The 27185-nt window shown below is 42.7% G+C and overlaps 1 protein-coding gene across 1 annotated transcript; it reads left to right on the top strand.

The window, feature by feature from the left end:
* Positions 1-659: 659 nt before the first annotated feature.
* On the top strand, positions 660-27168 carry LOC121542815. Its single transcript, XM_041852369.2, has 3 exons — positions 660-992; positions 18359-18424; positions 18649-27168. The coding sequence occupies exon 3, from the start codon at positions 18698-18700 to the stop codon at positions 26945-26947; it is 8250 nt and encodes a 2749-aa protein (XP_041708303.1). The 5' UTR covers positions 660-992; positions 18359-18424; positions 18649-18697; the 3' UTR covers positions 26948-27168.
* Positions 27169-27185: the final 17 nt, after the last annotated feature.

Below are 27185 nucleotides of genomic sequence, written 5' to 3'. Positions count from 1 at the left end.
ATTACATTAGGTGGTAGCTTAGTTGTTGGTTAAGAGTGGTGTGTACAGGTCCTTGACAACCCTTGATTTTGACTTTTTTCCTTATCAATAGCACCATTCCAACCTATTGCTTGGTTAAATATCGTGGATTTGCAGTTGGTTTTGGAATAAACATACCCAATAGACAGTGAATAGCAGTAACTGGTCTAAGGTATGGCTCTTCCATGGGGCCCAGACCTGCTCATAGAAGAGGAGTGGTTTCCCTTTCTTCCAAGTTTTTGTACAAAGTCTACTATATGCTTGCAATACTGTCCTTACTAGGACATGGCACCTCATTTTGGTATTTTACTTCACTGGTATGATGTAAAGTGGTGCCATTGCGAGAGTCCATTAAAAAAAACAAGCCACCATTTTGTCCTCCAGTCCTGCTTGATTCTTGCAACCAAGATGGTGGCCACTAGGCAGAAGCAATCCAGGGCAGACCTAAAGCAGGCAGACTGCTGATTGTTGTTCTGCTATGTAGACCAACCTAAAGGGGTGCTCTGTGAAATTTAGGGGGGTTACCACATTGGTTCATAACAACACACACAGGACAGCAGAGTCGTCGCCTGCACTGACTGCGTTTGAGGGAACGGTGTCATGGCACTCTCCGCAGTAGCAGCGGTCGTCCGGCACGCATCCCGATCACACAGAAGCCTTGATGCACGCGGCAGGATGTGCGCAGAAGCTGTATTGCGCAGCAAAGAACGTGTAGGGCGGGTACTTGCAAGGTTCTCTTTCCTTTTCATTGGTTCTAATAGCACAGAGTCATAAATGTTCCCGGGGTTCGGGCGCATTGTGTGATTCGATACAGAGAGAAAAACAAGACAAAACGACATTTCTGAAAAACGACAAACTTATCAATATGGTTGTTGTGTTCACGGAAATGTCTAGCTAGGTAGTTACCTAAAGCATCGTGGGACCGTGGACAACAACAGGAGTCAGGACGGCGGCACGCAAAACTGCATTGCCTGGTGAGTGCGGTTCTGAACTGAGTTCTAGATGAGAAGCCATTGTAGTTTGTATGGTAGCTAGTTAGCTAGCCTGCCTGGAGGCAGTAGATGACAATTGCCAAGCGAACATATACACATTTTAAGCACTGCAAGGAGCCACCCTATCCACTGACATGAGAACATGATTATTTCGAGTTATTTTGTTTATTGAGTGGTTAGTTACATGCATGCCTCTTCAGACATTATTCTCTGCTTTCTGATGACCTGGCTGGGGCTTTACCCCTACCCAATGGGCACAGACCAGACGTCAATTCAGCATACATTCCACGTTGGTTCAACGTAATTTCATTGAAATGACGTGGAAACAACGTTGATTTAACCGGTGTGGGTACGGTCTAACGTTATTGTAGTTGCTAGAAAGTAAATTAGCAATTCAATACAAACCTACCTGGGGTGTATTAATTATGCCGATTCTGTTGCAAAACGTTTGAAACCGTTCGCCAAACAAAACATTTTTTGACTTCCGTTGGTCCCTCCCCGTTTCGTTCCGTTAGGTTCTTAAACGGTAAACTGTTTCCGTTGCCAGACGTAATGAATACACCCCTGGATGGTACATTAACGTGACCTGTAACTAGCCATGTAAATAAATAAAATGCATGCTATCACGCATAGTTAACGTTAGTCGGCACTCAATTTGTTATTATGTGTACTGTTAACCAAAGAATAGCAAAATCAATTTACTCAGATCTAGTTTCAAATCAAATGTATTGGTCACATACACATCGTTAGCAGATGTTATTGCGAGTGTAGCGAAATGCTTGTACTTATAGTTCCCGACACTGCACCAATATTTCACGTTTCATCAAATGTTTGTGAGGTAGAAATAGGCATGTGGATGGGTAAATGTTGAACTGTGCAACCCACATGTAGGCAGGCGTGTGATGGAAATACTGCTACACGTGAGTTATTGTAGTAAATTCCATTTATTTTTGGCAGTAGACAACCCCAATAACTGATTCTAGCCAAATTATTTTATTTCTGTATGAGGAAAGCTGAAACAAAGTTTTGTCACCACACAGGCTAGGCCTAGTTATTAATATAAATTGTATGGCATTAAGCCATATTTATTGCCATTATGGCATTATTGATGTAATGATGCTAATGTAAGGAAATCAAACACCGCTGCCATTATAAAATTGTGTTTCTGAGAATGCAGCTTAACTCACTTGATAAATAGTGCAGATACTTTCATGCTGCTTTTCTGCTGTAACACCAGTGTTAAAGTAGTTGTATACACCCTGATGTTATTCTAGGGAAATTGTTTCCATAACTAGGGCTGACAGTGAGGATTTAACAACCTCTGCATAATCAAGACCGATGCTTTGTAAGATGTTAACCATCGACGGTGTTCACAGCCATTGTTATGTTAATGACAGCTGAAAAGTACTGGTGGCCTAACCTTTTTATTTTATTTTAGCTTTATTTAACTTGGCAAGTCAGTTAAGAACAAATTCTTATTTACAATGTCGCCCTACACCGGCCAAACCCGGACGACGCTGGGCCTATTGTGAGCTGCCCTATGTGACTCCCAATCACGGCCGGTTGTGATACAGCCTGGAATCGAACCGGGGGTCTGTAGTGACGCCCCCAATACCTTGGGCTCCCATGTCAGAGCAGGTCCGTCGGAGCCATGGCCCAGTGAGACACGTGTGCCAACCTGCATAGATGGTAATAAGTCTGAGCCTATTGGGTAAAACACTGCAGTAAATCCTCATTGGAAATGTGCAAACAGTGCTTGGGTGACACTGACCATATACACTGATTGTACAAAAGATTAGGAACACCTTCCTAATATTGAGTTGCAGACCCTTTTGCCCTAAGGACAGCCTCAATTCGTCTGGGCATGGACTCTACAAGGTGTCAAGCGTTCCACAGGGATGCAGGACCATGTTGACTCATGCTTCCCGCAGTTGTCAAGTTGGCTTGATGTCCTTTGGGTGGTAGACCATAATTGATACACACGGGAGCATGTTGAGCGTGAAAAACCCAGCAGCGTTGCAGTTCTTGACACACTTAAACTGGTGCGCCTGGCACCTACTACCATACCCTGTTCAAAGGCACTTAAATCTATTGTCTGCCCGTTCACCCTCTGAATGGCACATATACGCAATCTATGTCTCAAGACTTAAAAATCCTTCTTTAACCTGTCTCATCCCCTTCATCTACACTGATTTTGAAGTGAATTTAACAGGTGACATCAATAAGGGATCATAACTAGTAGGTGTTCCTAATGTTTTGTACACTCAGTATAGTCATCTAGCACGGCATAATTTAGCATGTCAATCTTGGTGGGGCAAACTTTTTATTTTATTTCAATGCATGCCAGCAAAGCAACTACACAACACTAAACAATACATTAATTGCACTATAACGGTGACAAACTGTGTCCACAAACTGTTAGGGCCTACAAAAAGCTGTCCCAACACCTTACCACTGCTACACCTGACTATCAGCGGAGCCTTGTCTGGCAGCGAAACAGTTCATTCAGCCTCATTTACTGCCTTTAAAAAAAATCATAGCTGATATGGCTGACTTTCTTAAACAAATGTGGTTTCAACTGACAATTGAGATGTACAAACCATGGCATAAGGGGCAATCTGTAATTTCGATTAAGACATTAATGAGCGAGCTAGGACGGATGTAGTCAATATAACTATTTGTTCAGCTTTTTCAAAAATTACAGCGACAAATTTCACAACATGGGCCATTCTTACAGTATTCTCCCTGCACAGAACCGTAGGATAAATAAAGGGGGCATATAAGCAGACAATGAAAGCTCTTAAAATATTCGGTGATGACATTTCTCTAAAACAGGCTATAGGCTACATGTGCACCACCAAGTCAGAACAGTAGGCAAAGTTATGAGGGGAAAAGGGACTAAATTATTAGGGTGAGGCACATGGGCTACTAACAGCTTACTACACAACATACACTTAGTATGACTTTCTTAGCTACAGTATACATATCTCCCTGGTATATTACATCATTTATGCAGCAGCATACAATACATTTTTGGACTCAACTTGTTGTCCTGTATGGGCAAATTTTGTCATCAAGGTCTGGCATTCTCTGGATTTATTGTGCATTCAAGACAACCTGGACCTTTTGAGAAAAACAAACAAGGTTGAATCATGACGTCAGTGATCTTCAGGTCGGAGCTCTAGAAAGAGGTCAGAGTTCCCAACTTGGAATTCTGAGATGGATGACCGTTCAAAACGTATTTTCCCAGTTGTCTTGAACTCACTGAAGTTGGAGATTTCCTAGTTCTGAGTTTCCAGTTGTTTTGAACGCAGCAGAAGTCACGCTGGATTGACAGCATGGCCAATGTTGAATGTTTATCCTTTTAAGCTTGGAAAAGAGACCCTTAAACCCAGACTTGGACCACACACCCACTCCACTGAATAGCAGGCTTGTGATTAGCTTTGTAATGCTTGCATTTAGCCACTGATTCCTTCCAAACCACTCATTGTTGAATTTGCGATTTCCAACTTGTGTAATGTTTGTCCAAAGGCCGATGAGCACCAATATGTTTTATCTATAATTTATCTTCATATGACAAGGATTGAAAAGGATTTGCCAGTAGATTGTCGACTTGATTCATGATGATGACTGCTAGCTTGCTAGCTAAGATTTTGGAAGTATGATGTTGACATGATCAGTCAATCAAAGCTACGGTAGATATAACATGATTTGACGTTATTTTATCTGTGGCCAATTACCTTAAGCCTTCTTCGATTGGCACTTCTAATGTAGCTCTATGGCAGCACCCAAGGGGCTTGAAATTTGCGGTGACGTATTGTCCCCATGAGAACCGGGCTGCCTCCCAGGCGTGAGCTAGGTGTCCCGTTTTGGCCGACGGTGCAGTTGGCTCAAAATATAAGTGAGGTAGGTTAATCACATGGACCATAATGAGTAGAATTCTGTATTTTCACATGAAAAGTAATTGCTTTTGATAATACTTTATCAGCCTTTCTAATGTAAACTACACTGAACAAAAATATAAACGTAACATGTCAAGTGTTGGGCCCATGTTTCATCAGCTGACATTAAAGATCCAGAAATGTTCCATACGCACAAAAAGCTTAATTCTCTCAAATGTTGTGCAAAAATTTGTTTACATACCTGTTAGTGAGCAATTATCCTTTGCCAAGATAATCCATCCAACTCAGGCGTAGCATATCAAGAAGCTGATTAAACAGCTTGATCATTACACTAGTGCACCTTGTGCTGGGAACAATAAAAGGCCACTCTAAAATGTGCAGTTTTGTCACACAACACAATACCACAGATGTCATCTCAAGTTTTGAGGGAGCGTGCAATTGGCATGCTGACTGCAGGAATGTCCACCAGAGCTATTGCCAGAGAATTGAATGTTCATTTCTCTACCATAAGCAGCTTCCAATGTCATTTTAGAGAATTTGGCAGTACGTCCAACCGGCCTCACAACCGCAGACCACGTGTATGGCGTTGTGTGGGTGAGCGGTTTGCTGATGTCAACGTTGTGAACAGAGTGCCCCATCGTGACGGTATTGGCAGGCGTAAGCTACGGACAACAAACACAATTGCATTTTATCGATGGCAATTTGAATGCACAGAGATGCCGTGAAGAGATTCTGAAGCCCATTGTCTTGCCTCATGTTTCAGCATGATAATGCATGCCCCCATGTTGCAAGGATCTATACACAATTCCTGAAAGCTGAAAATGTCCCAGTTCTTCCATGGCCTGCATACTGCATACTCACCAGAGCATGTTTGGGATGCTCTGGATCGACGTGTACTACAGCGTGTTCCCACCAATATCCAGCAACTTTGCACAGCCACTGAAGAGGAATGTGACAACATTCCACAGGCCACAATCAACAGCCTGATCAACTCTATGCGAAGGAGATGTCGCGCTGCATGAGGCAAATGGTGGTCACACCAGATACTGACTGGTTTTCTGATCCATGCCCCAGCCTTTTTTTTTTTTTTAAGGTATCTGTGACAAACAGATGCATATCTGTATTCCCAGTCGTGAAATCCATAGATTAGGCCCTTATGAATTTATTTCAATTGACTGATTTCCTTATGAACTGTAAAATCTTTTAATATGTTGCGTTTTTATATTTTTGGTTCAGTATAGTTTGAAAATGTGAATTTATTTTATGGAAAAGAGATGTACGTTTCTGTGTACCATGCTGCCTTGTTGACAACATGACTGAACGGTGCAGATTACTGTTCAATTTGAGGTGGGTGCTCCTCCCTCATCGCTTTTTCCCGTTCATGTCACAGGCCATAGACCGGTGCACTTAATCGAACACCCTGACTGATTACACCCCTGCAGTGCCATGCAAGCCCCAGCCTCTGTATCATTGGTAAATTCATAGTTAGAGATCTCAGGGAGGGTGGGTGCAAGAAGGGGAAGTTGGGACTAATGGTAGACATTTGGCTGTGTTTCAAACACATAAAAGACACACCCTGCTCCACTTACCCTCACCTTATGCCCCTGGGGGAATTCCTGGGGTCATCTTTGCCTTCCAAACGATTAGACAAGCAAGGAAGGTTGGCAACGTAAGCCCATCAGCCCTCGTTTGTGATCGGGTTTGCGAGTGTACAAATCTGTTCACTCCGGGGCCTGAAATGCCCCATAATTCAATTCGTGATGATTGTACATCTGTTAAGAAAAGTCTGCCAAAACTTACAATCAATATGGAGAAGGCAAAACGAGTGTAAATAAGTTAGAAATTGTGTTACTAATGCACATGACGGCACAAACACGTATCGTGAAAGTAATTATGTTTTTGTTTGGTTAGCTTTTGGAAACATTAGCTAGTGCATACAACTTTCCCTGACATCACACTTATACATGATTCGATTTACCTGAAATCGTCGGATGGCTAGCATTCGATGTCTGCGGATGCGTTGTCTTCTAGCCAAGATATGAAATGCAATCATAATTGACTGTAGCGCATATAAAGCACACACAACAGCTACCGGTGGTTCCATGATGACTGAAACAACCGTGGGACGAACTAGTGACACATTTCCGGGACGGGCGGTTCATTCTTCCCTTGCAAGTGTCAACTCATCATACGTCATGATACGGCATCAGAAGTGTTCACTTAATTTGAGGGGAGAGGGTGTGTCTTTTACGTGTTTGGAATGCAGCCTATGGATGCCTCAAGGTTGGGTGCAGGTTGTTGCAGGTTGCAGTTCGCCTGGCAGATGCCCCTGCGAGTGCACTAATTTGTTTGCGAGTGAATAGTTTGTTGCAGAAAGTTACGTTTAACAGGCTAGCGTCTATTTCATTTAATAAAAATAAATGTTGCTGTGTTTACCGACGGCCTGTATAGATCCGGAATAATACATCAGTTATTGTCTCTTTTTTTGTTGTTTTTTTACTCTGCCAGTGAATCCTTATCTCTGCGACACGGATTGAGTTGCTATGTGTTTTCTCATGGAGGCTTCACCGTTCAGAAGAACATTTTAGCATTTTGTGCACTGCAGGAGCTGTATTTACTAATGTATTTTCTGGGACAATGTGGACCAACCAGAGTTAAGATGCAACAATTGTTTATTCGCGGAGGACTACAGAGAAGCAAACAGATGAAGAACTTGCACAATCTACTGGGGATAGCAGCCCCGCCTACCTTCTCCTTCTCTACTCCACAGGCTGGACGCCGTTCCGATGTGTTGTGAATATCAACGCTATGTCAAAACTCATTGACTGAATGCCTTCGAGGGACACCTCCCCGAAGAAGTCCCCCACTCCTGGAAAATGGAGCAGTACCGTCACTTCTGGTTGATTTTAGCGGATGATACTGTCAGCATTCCTGCTGTGTAGGCCAATTGGAGGGAAGCGGCCTGTGGCAAGTGGGGCTTCTTGGGCGTTGGGAAGACCGACCCAAATCCAATTGTCGAACAGCTTCGCCCTCATGTCTTCGGAGGTTCCAGTGCCATCGTCCCCTATCCGGACTCCTTCCCAGGGGGATTCTGCCTTGGACTTGGATCACTGGACCTCAATGGTGTCTGACGCACTGGCTCCTCCATCAGCCACAATGGGTTTTATAATCGGCAGCTCTATGGAGAGAAACATCCTCAGTTCTCGGGGCAAAGATCCTGGGGCTCGGGTACAGGACATTAGGGTGCTTCGTATCGTTTTACGCCAGAACACGTGGGCTGTCACTGTCGTAGTCCATGTGGGATCTAATTACATTAGGATGGCTAGTTCGGAACGTCTGAAACAGGATTTTAAAGAACTAATTGGAACTCTGAAAGACACCTACAAGCGTCCAATTATTTCAGGCCCAGTGCCATCACTGAATCGTGGCATGGGGTCTATCCAAATGATCTTGGTGCCTGGACCCTGTCCTCGCATTTTCAAGGTTGCGCAGAGACATTGACTTATCACTCCAAGTCCCACTCAGGTAATCCCAACCATAAATTATCAGTATTGTCATCATACTGCAGGCCCGCAGCAGGTAACCCTCATTGACTCTTGTTTTAACCCACGTCCTCGCTCGAGGCATAGGTCCAATGATTCAGTTCTAGACAATCTTGTACCTATACCAATCCAATCCTAATGTATTTTCTAATAAGGGGTTACCTACTGATCATAGCATGCTTGTATTAGAGACTCCATCTGATCTTTAAATCCTACAGCTGCGGTCTTGGATTTGTTCATGGAAATGCCAGAAGTTTTATTTCAAAGATGGATTTTATTGACATTCTGGCTTCTCAAGCCAACGTGGACATTCTAGTAATTTCTGAAACTTTGATGAATAATTCTGTGCTGGACTGGCTTTAATGTTTACAGATCAGACAGAATTGGCAGAGGTGAGGGTGTTAGTTATTGGCAATTTTTATTTTTACCCCTTTTTCTCCCCAATTTCATGATATCCAATTGGTAGTTAGTCTTGTCCCATCGCTGCTACTCCCCTATGGACTCGGGAGAGGCTACGGTCGAGAGCCATGCGTCCTCCGAAACACGACCCTGCCAAGCCGCACTGCTTCTTGACACACTGCTCGCTTAAACCGGAAGCCAGCCGTACCAATGTGTCGGAGGAAACACCGTCCAGCTGGCAACCGTAGTCAGCTTGCAGGCACCCGGCCCACCACAAGGAGTTGCTTAGAGCGCGATGGGACAAGGAAATCCCGGCTGGCCAAACCCTCCCCTAACCCGTACGATGCTGGGCCAATTGTGCGCCGCCTCATAGGTCTCCCGGTCACGGCCGGCTGTGACACAGCCTGGGATCGAACCCGGGTCTGTAGTGACGCCTCAAGCACTGCGATGCCTTAGACCGCTGCGCCACTTGGAAGGTGTATGGGCAATTTTTTATATTGATTGGAGGACGCCAGTGTCAGATACGCTGAAAGATATTTGCTCTGAGCTAAACCTGATTCTGCTGATAACTGAGCCTACGTGGCCAAATCCTAAAGATCCATCAATCTACCCTGATTTGATCTTATTTTGACGAATACTCCAGATAAATATGTTGCTAGTGGGGTTTTCCCACTGGATTTTAGTGACCATTGGCCAGTTATCTTTGTCCGATGTGAAAATGCATACATCAAAGCTTCGTAATCACTAAGAGGCAGAGTTGTGGACTCAAGTCACATGACTTGGACTCGAGTCACAAATTTCATGACTTGAGACTCAACTTGATAGAAAATAGCTTGAGACTGATGACTTGAAATTATCTGGCCAGAATTTGTAATGTTTTTTCACTCATTTCTATGTGGATTACTCTACACAACCAGAGACAGTAGCCGGAGCTAGCGAACAGATTGCTGATTTGCTGTACAGCTATAGGATCGGGTGCAGTGCAAAAGTCAAATTGTGGGGAGAGCAGATTGCCATAAATAAATATGCAGCTACAAAAATTGTTTGGTGATCAAGAATATTAAAACTGCAATATGTAACTTTTTTGGGCGACCAAATTCACATAAAAATGTGTTTTATAGGTCTGTTGTTCTCATTGAAAGCAAGTCTTAGAAGTGGTAGATATGTTCTATGGGCGCTATTTCTATGCTTCCCGTTCTTAAGTTTTGTTTTTGCTTGTCTTTCTTTTTACACCAGCTGAAAATACAATATTCTTGGTTATGGAAAATATATTTCACAGTGGTTTAGAGATGGTACAGTGGTTTTCTACACTATACCTTCTTGTTTAGGCACATCTGAAATGAGGCGCACTATTAGAATTTTGGCATACAGGAAATGCCGGAGCGATTTCTGCATAGTGCATCTTTAACTGTTTATTTTTCCGCCTCACCAGAAATGGGGCAACAATTACTAACATATTAAAAGTTGTTAATAGACTTATGAAGCTTGCATTTGGAATTTTGTTTAAATGAATTATTACTGTGGCGAAGACGCAACCAAAACGCGGCTCTCCACTTGAGTTGTCCAAACTCCTGCCAATGGAGAGTGCTTTTTTTTCTTTTGCTGAAATGTTTTCTGTTGCTTTCACATGTTTAAATGCATAAGTGGTAAGTCTATATTCCATCCAATACTACAATAAATGCTTGTTTCATCATTCCATCCCCGTACCGTTTATTGCAACACTTAGACATTTCTGTTTCATGTTTGATAGGCCTACGATACATTTTCATTTAGCCAACCATTTCTTACCTTTATCGGAGTGGGCATGATGTTTATTGTGCACATGACCGTTCTCAAGACTGAGGTAGAAGTTCTGTTTATTGAATTCAATGTATTCAATGTCCTTTGTTCATATTTCCTGGGTTATGTCAGGGTTCCGTGTGTCTGTCCTATGTCTCTGTCATTTTTGTTGTGCGTAATAGGAGCATAGAAATAGGCTACGTGGCTTGAAATCCACGCTTTAGAGTCAGAACATTGAATAAGACAAAATGATTGTTCCATGTATGCATGGTGTTAATTTCATTAATCATTAAGTCTGATTTAAGACGAATGTAACAATGAATGTGGAAATTGACTTTTTTACGTTGTAGAACCAGTTTATTAGTTGTAATTGGGTAATTGTATGGTCCTGGGGGCAACGTGCTTATATGTACCTGTTTTGAGATTCAAGTTGGTTTCTCAAGGGGAGGCTGTGCAGTCTTGACCTCTACCTGTGTCCGTTCAGATAGGACAGGTTAAGCCTGATACAGAGGCTATTTCTTTTGGGCTATTGCTGTGTATATTTGGTAAATCTACTTGTATATTTTGTATGATATTGCGCTTTCACCATTGGTTCACCAAGACCTGTAAATTAAAATTTAAAAAGCCTCAATAAATAGACAAAGATAGTTTAGTTTAACAAGTCATTGCATGTATAGATACTTTTTTTGCTTGACTTGAAAAAACGCGATTTGCTCTTAGAATGCACAACTTGGACTTGACTCGAGTCTTGGCTCGTTATACTTGGGACTCGACGGGACTCGGACCTTGTGAGTCGAAAAATAGTGACTTGGTCACACCTCTGCTAAGAGGAACTTTAAAAACCTTTAGTGAACAAGCTATTTTACATGATCTTTATTTTAGTGACCTTGATTGTACCTCCGCTATCCCTGAACCTGATTTAGCTTCTTTGCAAATATCTTCAATACTATTGTAGATAATCATGTCCCCTTCAAAACTCTGAGAGTTAAAGGTAGATCGAATGCCTGAATTATCCGAAGTCATTCATAAGAGATGTTGCCTGGGTCAAGGCCAGGAACACATGCTTAGGCCCAGATTGGCAATCTTTTAGGCAACTGAAGAATCAATGTGTAAGACTGACCAAAAAGGCTACATCTGATTATTATGTAACCACTCTTTCTGATTTGTATGGGGAACCCAGCTAAATTCTGGGAAACTGTCAAATCTATAAACAGTTGCACTTCCACTTGCCCCAACAAATTAATTCAGACTGGCCCCATTATGGACAAAAATGCCATCACCTGATGCATTTAAGTGTAATTTTATTTCAGCGGGCTATCATTTTGAAAGAGCGTCTAACCCTTCTATCTCTAAGGTGGGCTTAACGCTGATTCGGGAATTTTGCAGATTGACACAGAAAATGGTAGTCAAGTTTTTGCATTTCGGCAATTCACAGAAAAAGAAGTCCTTGATGCCTTATCAAGAAATCCACAGCGGCTGCCACCATCATTGCTGGCTCAGTAACCCATATCTTAAATCTAACATGATCAGGAAATATTCCAAAGGTATGGAAAACGGCTTATGTGCTGCCACTCCATAAGGGTGGGGATAGTAGTGATCTTGATAATTATCGTCCCATCTCCAGGCTTCCTTGTCTAGCCAAGGTTCTCTAATCTTTGGTAAATAACCATATTCTCTTTTTGTTTTGTTTTTTTGAGCATTGTTTAAAAAATATATATAAATCAACTTGGGTGTAGGCCAGGGCCCAGCACTATCACAGCAACCACATTAGTTGTTATTTGTATTGTCAATGCTTTACATGCTGACCACACTGCTCGCGTCGCAAAATAAATGTACACGTGTATGTTATTCAATCATTGCACCTACACTGCTCGCGTGCATCAACGAGCGTCTGCGTAGCCAGGTGCTAAAATAGAACTTGGTTCTATTTGTGACGCTTGACGCGCTGCAATTCCTGCCTCTCCCATCTCCTCATTGGTTTTTAGGAGCGTATACCCACGTGGGTGATTGAAAGATTAACTGAGGTCCACACTCCAGTCCAGTTGGTGGTGGTAATGCACCTTTAAAGTCGGTTGCCAACTGCCATATAAAGTCCAAAGAAGCAGCCTGAAGGAGGAGAGATTACTAGAAACAAACTCTGTTTACACTTTTATCTGTGGATTAATTGTCGGAGTAGAGGACCTTGTGCATTTCAGGTAAAATAACAACCCAATGTTTATATCCCAGGGCAAGTGAGCTAGCAACAGCAAGTTAGCGAGCTGGATAAGAGCGCAAATGACTAAAATGTAAATTGCCATAAATGTTTAATGCTTTTCGACCTGTCCCCAAATTAATATAGTTGATTCAGAGTTTGTTTTGATATTTCAACCTGCGTGTCCTGATTTGTCTGGTGTGGGTGGACAAAATTAATATGCGCGAGCGCCTGGTCAGCATGTTAGACACTAAAATGAATCGTACTGCCTTGTTTATCGACTCCAGTCAGACTGTTCTCTCTGCTACCGCACGGCAAGCAGTACCAGAGCGCCAAGTCTAGCCCCCACGTTGCTATTGCGGTTTATTATCTATGCATAGTCACTTTACCCCTACCTACATGCTAGAAATTACCTTGACTAACCTGTACCCCCCACACATTGACTCGGTACCGGTACACCCTGTATATAGCGTCGTTATTGTTATTTTATAGTTACTTTTTTTTTTATGAAGTTTTACGAAATATTTTCTTAACTCTATTTTGTTAATGCATTGTTGGTTAAGGGCTTGTAAGTAAGCATTTCACTGTAAGGTCTACACCTGTTGTATTCGGCGCATGTGACAAATACAATTTGATTTGACCTGTCAAAAGCGTTTGATCATGCCATCTTATTGAACAAGTTGTCCTCGATTGCCCTATGCTCGTGATGCCTGCTCTTGGTTTCATTATTATTTTAGTGACATAACCCCATCAATTGAGATGGCCTGAGTTAAATCCACATTTCTTGAAGTACATAAAGGTGTTCCGCAGGGGTCGGTACTAGGACCTGTTCTTTTTACTATTTATATAAATGCTATTGATCAATCTGTTAGATTGTAAATGTAATCTACAGTACCAGTCAAAAGTTTGGACACACCTACTCATTCAAGGCTTTTTCTTATAGTGAAGACATCAAAACTATGAAATAACATATGGAATCATGTAGTAACCACAAGTGTTAAACAAATCAAAATATATTTTATATTTGAGATCCTTCAAAGTAGCCACCCTTTGCCTTGATGACAGCTTTGCACACTCTTGGCATTCTCTAAACCATCTTCAACTGGAATACTTTTCCAACAGTCTTGAAGGAAGTTCTACATATGCTGAGCACTTGTTGGCTGCTTTTCCTTCACTCTGCGGTCCAACTCATCCCAAACCATCTCACTTGGGTTGAGGTCGGGTGATTGTGGAGGCCAGGTCATCTGATGCAGCACTCCATCACTCTCCTTATTGGTCAAATAGCCCTTGCACAGCCTGGAGGTGTGTTTTGTCATTGTCATGTTGAAAAAATATATATAGTCCCACTAAGCGCAAACCAGATGGGATGGTGTATCGCTGCAGAATGCTGTGATAGCCATGCTGTTTTAAGTGTGCCTTGAATTCTAAATAAATCACTGACCGTGTCACCAGCAAAGCACCCCCACACCATAATACCTCCTCCATGCTTCACGGTGGGAACCACACATGCAGAGATCATCAGTTCAACTACTTTGCGTCTCACAAAGACACGGCGGTTGGAACCAAAAATCTCCAATTTGGATTCCAGACCAAAGGACACATTTCCACCGGTCTAATGTCCATTGCTCATGTTTCTTGGCCCAAGCAAGTCTCTTATTCTTATTGGTGTCCTTTAGTAGGGGTTTCTTTGCAGCAATCCAACCATGAAGGCCTGATTCACGCAGTCTCCTCTGAACAGTTGATGTTGATGTGTCTGTTACTTGAACTCTGAAGCATTTATTTGGGCTGCAATTTCTGAGGCTGGTAACTCTAATGAAATGATACTCTGCAGCAGAGGTAACTCTGAAGCCCTTACTGATTTAAAACTTGTGCTTAATACGGGCAAAACGAAATGCATGTTTTCAAGTTCTCGTAAAATTGTCTGATGGATTACATCTTCACTCATCGGATGGTTCTATAATCAAACAAGTCCCTGCATACAAATACCACCTTGGTATTTGGATTTACAATTATTTATCATTTAAAAACATACGAATGAGCTTGTTAAGAAACTAAGATTTAAAGTGAGCTTTTTTTTACAGAAAAATATATTGTCTCTGGTCAGCAGGAAGCAGATGGTGCAGTCAACCTTTCTACCAGTTCTTGATTATGGTGATACCGGATGCTGTTTTTCATCGCGCCTTCGTTTTATCACAGGATACATTTTTATTATTCATCACTGTATTCTTTACCGAAAGGTTGGCTGGACCTCTTTTTGAAGTCGCGTAGATCACATTACACTCTTTTTGTTTAATCGTAACTTAACTGTTACGATAAAATTTTTTACAAGTTAACCAACCCTGTGAACGGGTTTGATATCTCTTGAGACTCCTTTGGTGTCTACAGAGTTCGGTAAGTCAGCCTTTGGTTTTCTTGCTCCACATGTTTGGAATGATCTCCAAAATACATTTAGAGTAGATGCGGTAGTGTCCCTAGGGTAGTTCAGGCAGCGGACAGAGGATTTTTAAAATGAAGAATGTGTTTGTTCTAGTTGACTGTTGTGTATATTTATGTGTGTCTGTGCAATATGTGTTGTGCTTTGTTTTATATTGAATGTGATAAAATACAATTTATTATTATTTATTTTTATTTATTTTTTATGAAATTGTATACGCAGGGCTCCCTCGTAAAAGAGACACTGGTCTCAATGGTGACTCCCTGATTTTAAATAAAGTAATACAAATTGGGAAGAGAAAATATTGGCAGGTTTCAACTCTTGTTTTGTAAGCAAGAGGTCACACTGTGTATTATAATAGATAACTTTAAGATTGGCTTTGCTTACTGAGACAGTAGTTGGTGTAATTAGTCAAATGAAAAGATGCTGTGTATACAACCCACCTCTTTTCACTAATACAACATCTGAAGGTCTGCAGTAAAACACACCCTTTATTGTACAAGAGTGACCGTAGTTCTGTTTCACAACTGTCCTAGTTTAACTAACTGCTCTACTTTACCACTGGAGGAGTATTATGAACCATAGCCTTAGTGTGGGTTTTGTCTTTGAGTTGTGTAAATAGGATGATCTACATTAATTCTCACCTGATGGGAGTTTAGTTACAAATGTAAAATGTCATATTGCGTCAGGGCAATGTTTCCCAAACCCCACTGAGTAGGCCTACTTTCAAACATTTAACTTAAGCTATTTTATCGACCTAACACTTTGATCAATTCCAGTAGCACAACTGGTCAACTAATCATCAAGCCCTTGATTAGTTGAATCTGGTCAGCTAGTACTGGAATAGACCAGATAAGTGGAAAGCTGGGAGAGGTTTGGGAAACACTACCTCTGATGTCATATTACGGAGTCTACCCAAGAAGAAGACTATGACATTGTCCAGAAACAACCCTCTAACACCTAGGTCTGAGAGCAGCCTAGCTTATCAAAGGGAAAGCTGGAGTTACCAAAATATTTGTTACACCCATCCATAACCTTTAGATCCTCAGAAGTGCCTAAGCCCTAGGGGGTAGAGGCTAGGGTTGTGCCCCCATTTGTATTGGTGGAGGCAAGGGCTAGTATACCAGTAATTATACCAGTAATTTCCTTTCAAATCAGTGAAGGGAAGTGAACAACTGCACACGTTGGGAGGAAGGAGAGAGTATTGGTTATATACAGGTAATTCGGAAAGTATTCAGACCCCTTGACTTTTTCAATTTTGTTATTTACGTTACTGCCTTATTCTAAAATGAATTAAATAGTTTTTATCCCCCTCATCAATCTACACACAATACCCCATTTTAGCAAATTTATAAAAAAATAAAACATAAATATTAAATGTACATAAGTATTCAGACCCTTTACTCAGTACTTTGTTGAAACACCTTTGGCAGTGATTACAGCCTCGAGTCTTCTTGGGTTTGACGCTACAAGCTTGGCACACCTGTATTTGGGGAGTTTCTCCCATTCTTCTCTGCAGATCCTCTCTGTCAGGTTGGATGGGGAGCGTCGCTGCAAGGATCTCTCTGTACTTTGCTCTGTTCATCTTTCTCTCGATCCTGACTAGTCTCCCAGTCCCTGCCTCCTGAAAAACATCCCCACGGCATGATGCTGCCACCACCATGCTTCACCATAGGGATGGTGCCAGGTTTCCTCCAGACGTGACGCTTGGCATTCAGGCCAAAGAGTTCAATCTAGGATTCGTCAGACCAAAAAATCTTGTTTCTCATGGTCAGAGTCCTTTAGGTGCCTTTTGGCAAACTCCAAGCGGGCTGTCATGTGCCTTTTTTACTGAGGAGGGGCTTCTGTCTGGCCACTACCATAAAGGCCTGATTTGGTGCAGTGCTGCAAAAATGGTTGTCCTTCTGGAAAGTTCTCCCATCTCCACAGAGGAACTCTGGAGCTCTGTCAGAGTGACCATCGGGTTCTAGGTCACCACCCTGACCAAGGCCCTTCTCCCTCGATTGCTCAGTTTGGCCGGGCGGCCAACTCTAGGAAGTGTCTTGGTGGTTCCAAACTTCTTCCATTGAAGAATGATGGAGGCCACCGTGTTCTTGGGGACCTTCAATGCTGCAGACATTTTTTGGGACCCTTCCCCAGCTCTGTGCCTCGACACAATCCAGTCTCGGAGCTCTATGGGCAATTCCTTCGACCTCATGGCTTGGTTTTTGCTCTGACATGCACTGTCAACTGTGGGACCTTATATAGACAGGTGTGTGCCTTTTTTTCCAAATCATGTCCGATCAATTGAATTTATCACAGGTGTACTCCAAGTTGTAGAAACATCTCAAGGGATGGTCAATGGAAACAGGATGCACCTGTGCTCGATTTTGAGTCTCGTAACAAAGGGCTGGATACTTATGTAAATAAGGTATTTATGTTTTTAATTTTTTATAAATTTGCAAAAATGTCTAAACCTGTTTTTGCTTTGTCATTATGAGGTATTGTGTGTAGTTTGAGGATAAATCATAATTTAAAAAAGGAAGGGGTCTGAATTATTTTCAAATGCACTGTAGCTTTTGGGTTGTTTCTGGACAGGGCCATCTTACCACTGCTCTTAGCTGATAGTCCGTATTCTAGGAATCTATGACGGTGTAGCCTAAGACCCCTTTCCCAACCTTGCCAACTAAGACACTGGACTGTGCTGGCTTGGATATGTTCTTTTTACATTGTCCTTTCCAGCACAGTTCCAACAACTATGGTGGATGCATAATCAGGCTGGCAAAGTACAGCTTGGGTACGGGGCTCCACAAATGCTTCTAAATTGACTACCTCCACTAAGGAAAATGTCTGCAAACTGTGGGCAAATAAACATCAGGACAATCCTTCTGCAGCCACCACTTGTCCCACTCTTCAAAGCAATGCCTGTACTGAGCCAGAGGAGTTTGTGAATTTGAAATCCTTTTGTACTTCGACTCATGAACCACTGCAAGCTCTGTTCCAATGGCATTGGCCCATTCAGAAATTGTTAAATGTAGTGACGCCCTGACTTAGTGTTACTTTCTATCAACATTTCAAATTTAGGAGATCAAATTTGATTACCGTTCTGTTTTATTTTCTAGCTTCATGGGTAAATGTAGCCTAACCCACATCAACCTGGACCCCATGCACACATGCTAAAGCAGGTGGTGAGTATTTGGTCCAATTGTTTTGCATGCAGAGACCAACACAATAAGAAATGTAACCTAACAAATGTAGACATTTGCCTTAATCTTGATATGGTGTCCTCTCCTTGTACAGCTAACATTTGATCACCAATACCCACTTGTACCAAGGTATTTTAATGAACTGTATGTGGTATCATTGAATATTGCATACACTATATCTGTCATGTATATTTATTGTCTTTCAGGATTGGGTGTTGGAAAACAGTGGTCCCAGGTCCCCTGTGGAGGTTGAGCATGGCTCAAGGATATAACACTTGTTTTCGTAACCTTCCGCCATTGTCGTCGGATTCAAGGACTTTGAATGTGCCTTTGGATTCTGAAGAGAGTTTGGCGCACCACCTTGAAACCCTCATTGAGCATAATGACCTTTCCAACACCGTGGTTTCACCAGAAAACACTTCCTCTGACTTGAACTTGAGTTCAAACTTTTTCTCAAATTCCAATACTAGTTCTGATTTTGTACAACAGAAATACTATGATGACGTCGTTTGGCAAGATGAGGGTCAACCAGTACATCATGGAGGTCAGTTTAACCACACAAGCAACAGCCTCTTTGCCCCAGCTAGAGCAGCCAGTTCAAGTAATTGCCTCTCAACTTCAGGTGCAGACCTAAACTCCCATGATCTTAAACAAGAATGTGACTTATTGAACCCTTCCATTCCTGAGGACTACTCAGATGTTAGTAGCTGCTCAGAGTCCAATGTTGACAGGACAGGGCCTTCTTGTGAAATGTTAAAACATGGTTCAAATGATACTCCACTGGTTGCAGATGACAAGAAGGGAAATGAATGTGCATGGAAGAGCCTAGAGACCAACATGGGTTCCCCAGAAAGCATGTCTGCTTCAGAGAGTGAGGTAGAGGAGGATCAAGATGAACCACCAGAGAAGGAAAAGGAGACCTTCATGATGCAAGAAGATGAATACTCGGAGACCTCTGGTGCTCCAGAAAGCCTATCCGTTTCAGAAGACGAGGGAGAAGAGGATCATCTGGATGGAGAAGCACATGAGGAGAAAGATGAGGAGACTTACATGAAGCAAGAGGGTCAACACACAGACGCTCCCTCAGGTGTCGAAAAAAGCCAGGCTGCCTCGGTGAGTGAGGGAAAAGAGGAACTGGATGATGAAGCACAGAATGCGGGGGAAGAGGGATACATGGAGGAAGAGGATCGGTACTCAAATGTCAGCAGCCTAGAAGGCCAAAATGAAGGAACCATCATAAGAGAGAGCTTTAAAGAGAAAGAGGCACATTCATTATCCCAAGGAACTATGGACTCGCAGGGTATCAATACATCCAACGCTCAAGATGCTGCTAACAAGCTGAATGATAATACCTGTGCCTTTGAATATCATGATTCAGTTAAGGATAATGACTCTTTAAAGGTTGCTGGTCAAGACAATGGCAAAAGTTCCTCTGTCATTTATGGATTAGGCCTAGGGGGTAGCAATCAAACGTTTGAGTCCTGTTTGGAATTTCCCGAAAATCAATCGTTGAAAACTAGATTTCAGGAGATCGTTGGCAGTGGCGCTCAAAGTACAAACTCAACCTATGAGGAAAGTGAGAGTGATTCTATTCGTGCAAGTGGAGGGAAAGAGGATCACAGTAGCTTTGATTTTTTGGAGCGTTGTTTAGGTCTGAACAGCTCTGGAATTGAACCAAAGTCCTTTATTGAAAATGAGTGGCTAAGACCTATGGATGAGTCAAATGTATCGTCTTGTTTGGAAGAGGACCAGACATCCCAACAGAACCTGATGCACCATATAGAGCCACCAGACCTTGTGAAAGCTGGTCTTGAAAACACAAGAGAGCCATTTCATAAAGGATTCACGGCAGATGATGAGCAAGAACCCCCAGTGCTAAGTGAATGCTACGGTGAACCATTGTCAAGAAAATATTGTATGCGTGACATCGAGGGCAATCAGGAAAAGGGGGAGACTGGGTCTATTGATTCAACTGAATTGAACCAGGAGGGAGGAGATTTAACTATTGATAACATTGAAGACAAGAGGGATTTTGAGGACCTAGCAGCTGAGTTGAAATCCTCACTGCATGTGAGGAAACGCATGCACCCTATTGTAGTGCTCAGGAACTCTGAACAAAAAAATGACATAGATGGGGCTTATCAGTGTGCAGCGTGCCAACAGACCACACAAAGTATAGACCATCTAATTGAGCACCACCATTGTAACCACTCTGAGAACAAATTAAATTTCTGTCAGACCTGTGGTACTTACTTGACACGTGATTCACTAGCAAAGAAACATCACTGTGGTATTATTGATGAAAACGCACAACTCTCTTCTAATATGAAACCCCAGAAGACAAAATCAGCCGGGCATACTTTTCACAAATGTAGATACTGCACACAGACATTTTACAGACTGTGTGATTACAACAAGCATGTGCAGAGCCACTCGGTTAGAACTGAACACAAGTGTCATAGGTGTGGCTCTTACTTTTCACAAAGTGGTAGCCTGAACAGACATTTATGTGAAAAGAAATGCCAGCGTCGAAGTTCACAAGTTCCTGTTAAACAGATTCAAACAAACCCACGTATCAGCATTTACAAAAAGACAACTGTACATCCATACGTCCTCCCGCCAGACAGCCCCTATGCCAATCTTCCAGATTGTTTTGTGAAGCTGGTGGACATTTGCAAGGAACATGTTTGTCGTCGTTGTGGGAAAAGCTTTACAAGCAGTGCAAAACTCTACAAGCATGGATACAACGTTCACCATACAAAAACAAGGTCCTATAACGTTCGGCCTAAGTGTCAGAACACCTATAGGTCATACAAGTGTCAGAAATGCCAGATGACATTCAATTATTCAAGCAATTTTAGCAGACACAAGAAAAGATGTAAAGGGGCTGAGACGAAGGAGAAATTCAAGTGCCCTCTTTGCCCGCGCCTCTTCAAATATTCCTACAACCGGTCCCGCCATTTACGTGATCAGTGCATTAAAGACTTTGCGCAGGGAAGCTCTGGGAAAGTTGACATGAAATGTAGATGCCCCTTCTGCACCACCACCTTTACTAATGCGTCTAACCGACATAGACACATAAGACTGGTTTGCCTCAAGGAATATATGCACAATGAGACCTCAAGGACCAAAGCTGAACGCCAGGAAAACGTGGACCAGAAAGAAAAAACACAAAAGCCAACACTGAAAACAGCACTGAATCAAAATGAGCTGGGTCTCAAATGCAACTACTGTCCAGCTGTTTTTGCTCATTCTTCTGGAAAGTACAGACACATGAAGAAACATAAGTTATTTGAAAACACTGGGGAAAAGATCACGTTCAGTTACTCAAGCGTAGTTCCCATTTCAAACAAATCCAAGGCTAGTATTGAGGAGCCCAATGATGGTCCGCTCTCCAGTGAAGCCAGCAGCCAGCCCTTTTCCTGTCGCTTCTGTGGAAAATGTTTCAACGCTTCATATTCTCTGAAGAAACACATCTGTAGTATGCACAAGGGTGACAAACCATATCGCTGCCTGGAATGTGGAAAACGTTTTGGGAAAGAAATCCATCTTGTCGCTCACAAAAAAGTGCACCAGCGAAGGATACAATGTACTGTTTGCAAGAAGATACTTCCTACCATTGGGGACTTGATTCAACACAGGCAATCTCATATCAAAAAGGGCATGCTTCAGTGCCCAGACTGCCCATCGCAATTCCAGTACCCAGTGTATCTTCTTCGACATATGGCATCACATCACAAACTTCAGCAAGAGCAGCCACTCAAAGAGAAAAAACAGAGGCACCCCTCAAAACTTGAGCCGCTTGGGTCCTTGCCACCACTCAAAGAGCAGGAAGAGGAAGACAATTTGGGATGCCCCCTTTGCCCAGAGGTCTTTCACAGTGCCACAGAACTGAGTAGTCACTGCCTAAACCATGATTCGGAGTCCTCTTCAAGTCAGTGTCCATTTTGTAAACGCCTCTTCTCTTCCCGCACATCTTTGGTACGCCATATACGCATTCATACAGGGGAGAAACCATTTTCTTGTCAGAGTTGTGGAGCACCTTTTCGTCGAAAAGAGTATCTCCAGTTGCACCAAGAAAAGTGTCCAGGTCCACAAAGCAAGCAAGAACAGCCCACTATCAAAGAAAGTGAAGATGTGTCATCAAAATCTTTGGTGACAAGAATAAGGAAAGTACACAAGTGTTCATACTGTCCTCGGGAATTTGAAAAATTGCCCCGTTTAATGCTGCACCACAATGGTCACATGCAGAATACAGTAATCCCCTGTCCAAAATGTGGTAAATGTTACAGACAAAGGCGCAAGTTACATGAAAGACTTTGCAATGGCTCAAACATAAAATCTGAGGAGCCAGTCAGCACTGTCTTGCATCCTTGTAGGAATTGTGGGAGGAAGTTTTCAAGGGATTATAATCTAAATGTCCATGAGAGTACTTGCAACACTGTAAAGCCCTTGCAAAAAAACACCAGCAATTCTGGCAACTCAAACATGCATCCTTGCAGGAATTGTGGAAAGTACTTTACAAGGAGTGATAATCGGAATGTCCATGAGAAGACTTGCGACTCTGCCAAGCCCTTGCAAAAAAACACCCTAGAAATTAGTACCAGTAGCAGGGACAAGTTGCAGCACAAATGCCCCCACTGTCCAAGCAAGTTCAAGTACAGAAGTCTTCTCCTGAGACATATTGGGTCACACACTGGAGAAAGATCATATCCATGCATGCACTGTGGTCACAGCTATGCAATCCAGTCACGATGCTTACAGCATGAAGCTTTCTGTGATGGCGTTAATAGACAAAAGCCACCAAGTGCCAGCCTTGTTGAATATAAGTGCAATATCTGCACAAAAACCTTCATGAAATCCCGAAATTTAAGGCGGCACATCCTAACACACACAGAGGTCAAGCCATATCGCTGTAAGGCCTGTGACAGCTGTTTCTCCAGGCATGATCATCTAAAACTGCACCAGAGTCGCTGCAAAGGGAAAAGACAACGTCTAGAGGTTCGCATTGCCAAAATTAGTCTTACAGATGTTGGAAGGGGCTGGCAAAATAACCTGAACAATACCGATTCAGGAACGCAACAAGGGTTTGACTGCAGTATATGTTCAAAGAGCTTCCCCACTCCTAGCATTATGGCCCGACATATTGCCATGTCACATGCTATAAGAACCATCAGTTCATTTACTCATGGAAAATCACTTAAGAGACATACAAGTGTCGGTGCATGTCAAAGAATTGACGCAAAAACAAAGCATTCAGAAAAGCTAAATGTTACAAGCCCACCATCTAGAGAGACAAACCGACTTCTACAGAGGATCCAGCTGCAATATAAAGACAAACGCAAATTCAAATGTACCTTTTGCCCTCGCCTTTTCAAAAGTGGTGAGCAATTGAGGGTGCACACCCGCTTGCATACAGGGGAGAAACCTTTTGGCTGTTCTAATTGTGGTGAGAGATTTATCCGTAGGGACTACCTGCAGCGCCATTTGAACAGGTGCAAAGGAGAACCTCTTGACAGAGTGCTTTGTGACAGATGTGGTGACGTATTTTCTCAAGAAGAACTCGAGAACCATCTACTGACATGTGTTGTCAAGTGTAAATCACCTGCCCGTAGTCTAACTGATTCCACTGCTCGCAGTCCCCCAAAAGGGTTCTCCTGTGCTAATTGCAGTGCCCACTTCTTGTTGTTCTCACAGCTCCAGCAACACTTTCTCAACACGCATAGCGAAGCTCCAACAAATCAGGCTTCACCTCTACAGGAGCAGTTGTCTAGCATGGTGAACATAAAAGAGGAGCCAATGGATGAAGGATATGGTGACACTCAGCAGAATAGTGATAACAATCTCATGCTTAATCAAGACAGTGATCCAAATAATGATATGAACAAACCCATTGAGTGTCCACAGTGCAACATGCACTTTGGAAATAAGGGTGGATTTGCCAGACACATGCGTACACATTTAGGACAGTACCCATTCAACTGCAAGAAATGCAAGAAAGGCTTTTGGAACAAAAACTTCTGTCGGACACATGTAAGGAAATGTAGACTTGTAAAGGTCACCAAGGAAGAAATTGACACTCTAATTACTTCAGAGATGGATCCTACTCTTAAAGAGACTGTCCTAGTCTTCAACCAAGGTTCCAAAACAACAGGCACTGGGGTTTTGCAGACTAATTTCTCCTGCAAAGATGACTTGAAGGATTTAACACTGCAGAGTTCCTTTGGAAATCAAGGCAAAGGAAGCTCTTCCAATGACAGAACAAATTGTGGTCAACAAGTCCAAGGCAACAAGTACCAGTGCTCAGAGTGTGATCGAAGTTTCACAGATGGGCTTCTGCTCATCAGCCATTTAGAGGACCATGGGCGCGAGGAGCTAGAAAGAAAAAAGAAATCCTGCCAGCATTGTGGTAAGACATTTGCTAATCCTTCAGACCTAGGAAGGCATATGAGAGTCCACTGGAATGAGAAGACCCATTCTTGCCCAGAATGTCCACAGACTTTTCTCTGTCCGTCTGACCTTGACATCCATAGAACTTGTCATGACTCAAATAGACCATTTGTCTGCAAAGAGTGTCAACAAAGGTTTTGGACCAGTCAATCTTTAGAAAACCATAAAAGCCAAGCTCATCCAAAAGAACTAATTTATACATGCCATGTCTGTAACAAGAACTATTCAATCAGAAGTTCACTTGTTAAACATATTCGGATGAAGCATCAAACCCAGAAGAACATGGATGTTATCCACGTGAAGGAAAAGGAGACTGCAGTGCAAGAGGAATTTGACATGGAAGTTGATGTGGATGGAGGAAGTAATGCAAGTAATGATGAAGATGAAAATGAGGACAATGAGGACAATGACTCTGACTCTGCAGACTACTTCCCCTGCCATGTCTGTGGGAAAACGTTCACCACATCAGAAAGCCTTGAGGATCACCAACGCTGTCACCTTGGTGAAAAACCTCATGAGTGTGCAGAATGTGGCAAATGTTTTTTCCAGGCAGGACAACTGCAACAGCACCTTCGGAGCCACAAGTCTGAGTATCAGTGTCAAATATGTGGCAGAGGCTTTGTCTCACTCTTTGCCTTACGCAAACACAAGCATACTCATGGAAAGAGCCGTCAACACCGTTGCTCCAAGTGCCCGCTCAGCTTCACAGGGCCCTCGCAGCTGGCAGAGCACATGGGCACCCACCGCGATGACAATTTCCCTTGTGATATATGTGATCGCACATTCTCCTGCAAGATGAGTCGGGCAGAGCACCGGAAAATCCACACTGAGACAGAGGATGTTCCACTGCCTTTACTTCCACCAGAGAAGACTGCATCCCCCTCTCCTACTGCCTCTTCTTCTACAATGAAGTACCTTCAATATCGTTGTGGGGTTTGCAATGAACGTTTCAAAGAACCAGAACAACTGTCTGAGCATGGGTGCATGGCTGCCAGAGAGCGACCTTATTCATGCCAAGAATGTAATAAGCATTTCTTGCATGCATCTCACTTAAATAAGCACGAGCTCAGTCACTACCAAATACCACAATCATACGTGTATCGGTGTAATCAATGCCACATGAGTTTCAACTACCGTCACAATTTCGTCAGTCATTTAAAGAAACACGGTGATGATGAGGCTGCAGCAGAAGCTCTGAAAGGAGGCTCAGTGACAAATGCTTGGGAAACTGTTTCAGAGAAGAGAACAATTTACAAATGCCCAATTTGCCCTCACGGGTTTACTCATGCCATAGAACTGGCAAGTCACCTTTCAATACACTCTGAGAACACGTTTGATTGCAGTGTTTGCAAGTTGACATTTCCCACCAAAAACAAGCTTGCTGAACATGAAGAGAGCCATCTGACTGCTGCAACACAATACGAGTGCACTGAGTGTGGTCAAAGCTTCTTGGGCAGTGATTTCCGCCAGCACCACTGTGCTCGTCGGCAACGTGCTGTTACAGACCATGAACGCCCACATCTGTCAAATAGAAAGTCAATGGAGGAAGAAGAAGAGGTGGATGTTGGGGAGGACTTCTTTAATTGTACTGTCTGCTTAAAGCGATTCTCTTCTCGCGGTAGTCTCCAGCAGCATCTAAACAAAGAGCATCCCAATGAACGGCCATTCAAGTGCCAGTCTTGTGGAAAGACCTTTGCTCTGAAGAGATATCTCAGAGACCATGAGCGAAGACAACATAAGTTTGGCACTGAATTAGCCCACCCGACATACAAAGCCACGGACAGTGAGCGCCAGTACAAGTGTTCAGTTTGCCCCAAAACATTAACCTCGGCACACGACCTGTCATTGCATATGAAAGTGCACACAGAACAGGAATCTGGAGGAGACCACCGTTGTGACATGTGCTACAAATCATTCAGTCGACTGTCTCTTCTCAGGCAGCATCAAGAAAGTCATGTTGGGCAAGTTGTATATGAATGCACAGAGTGTGACAAAGCGTTTGCTTTCCCACATCTTCTAGAGGAACATCAAAAGACTCATGCTGCTGGACCATAAGTATATTTTTCCCCACCCTCAAAATCCTCCCACTAACTAAATGTAAAAAGACAAGTTGGACAATGGACATAGAAAATACCTGCCTCACTGATTGTGTTCAATTGTCCAATGAACTCAGTACTGTCATAGAAATGTAAAAATTTTTCTGGTGCTGTTTGCAGTCATTAAGCAATTTTGTGTTCACACTTCCATCTCAATCGTTTAAAGTTTTTGACTGGCTCACAAGATGTTTAACTGT

Source organism: Coregonus clupeaformis, unplaced genomic scaffold (assembly GCF_020615455.1).
Source record: "Coregonus clupeaformis isolate EN_2021a unplaced genomic scaffold, ASM2061545v1 scaf0033, whole genome shotgun sequence".
In the NCBI taxonomy this organism is placed as follows: domain Eukaryota; kingdom Metazoa; phylum Chordata; class Actinopteri; order Salmoniformes; family Salmonidae; genus Coregonus; species Coregonus clupeaformis.
This window is presented reverse-complemented; position numbering and strand designations above follow the sequence as displayed.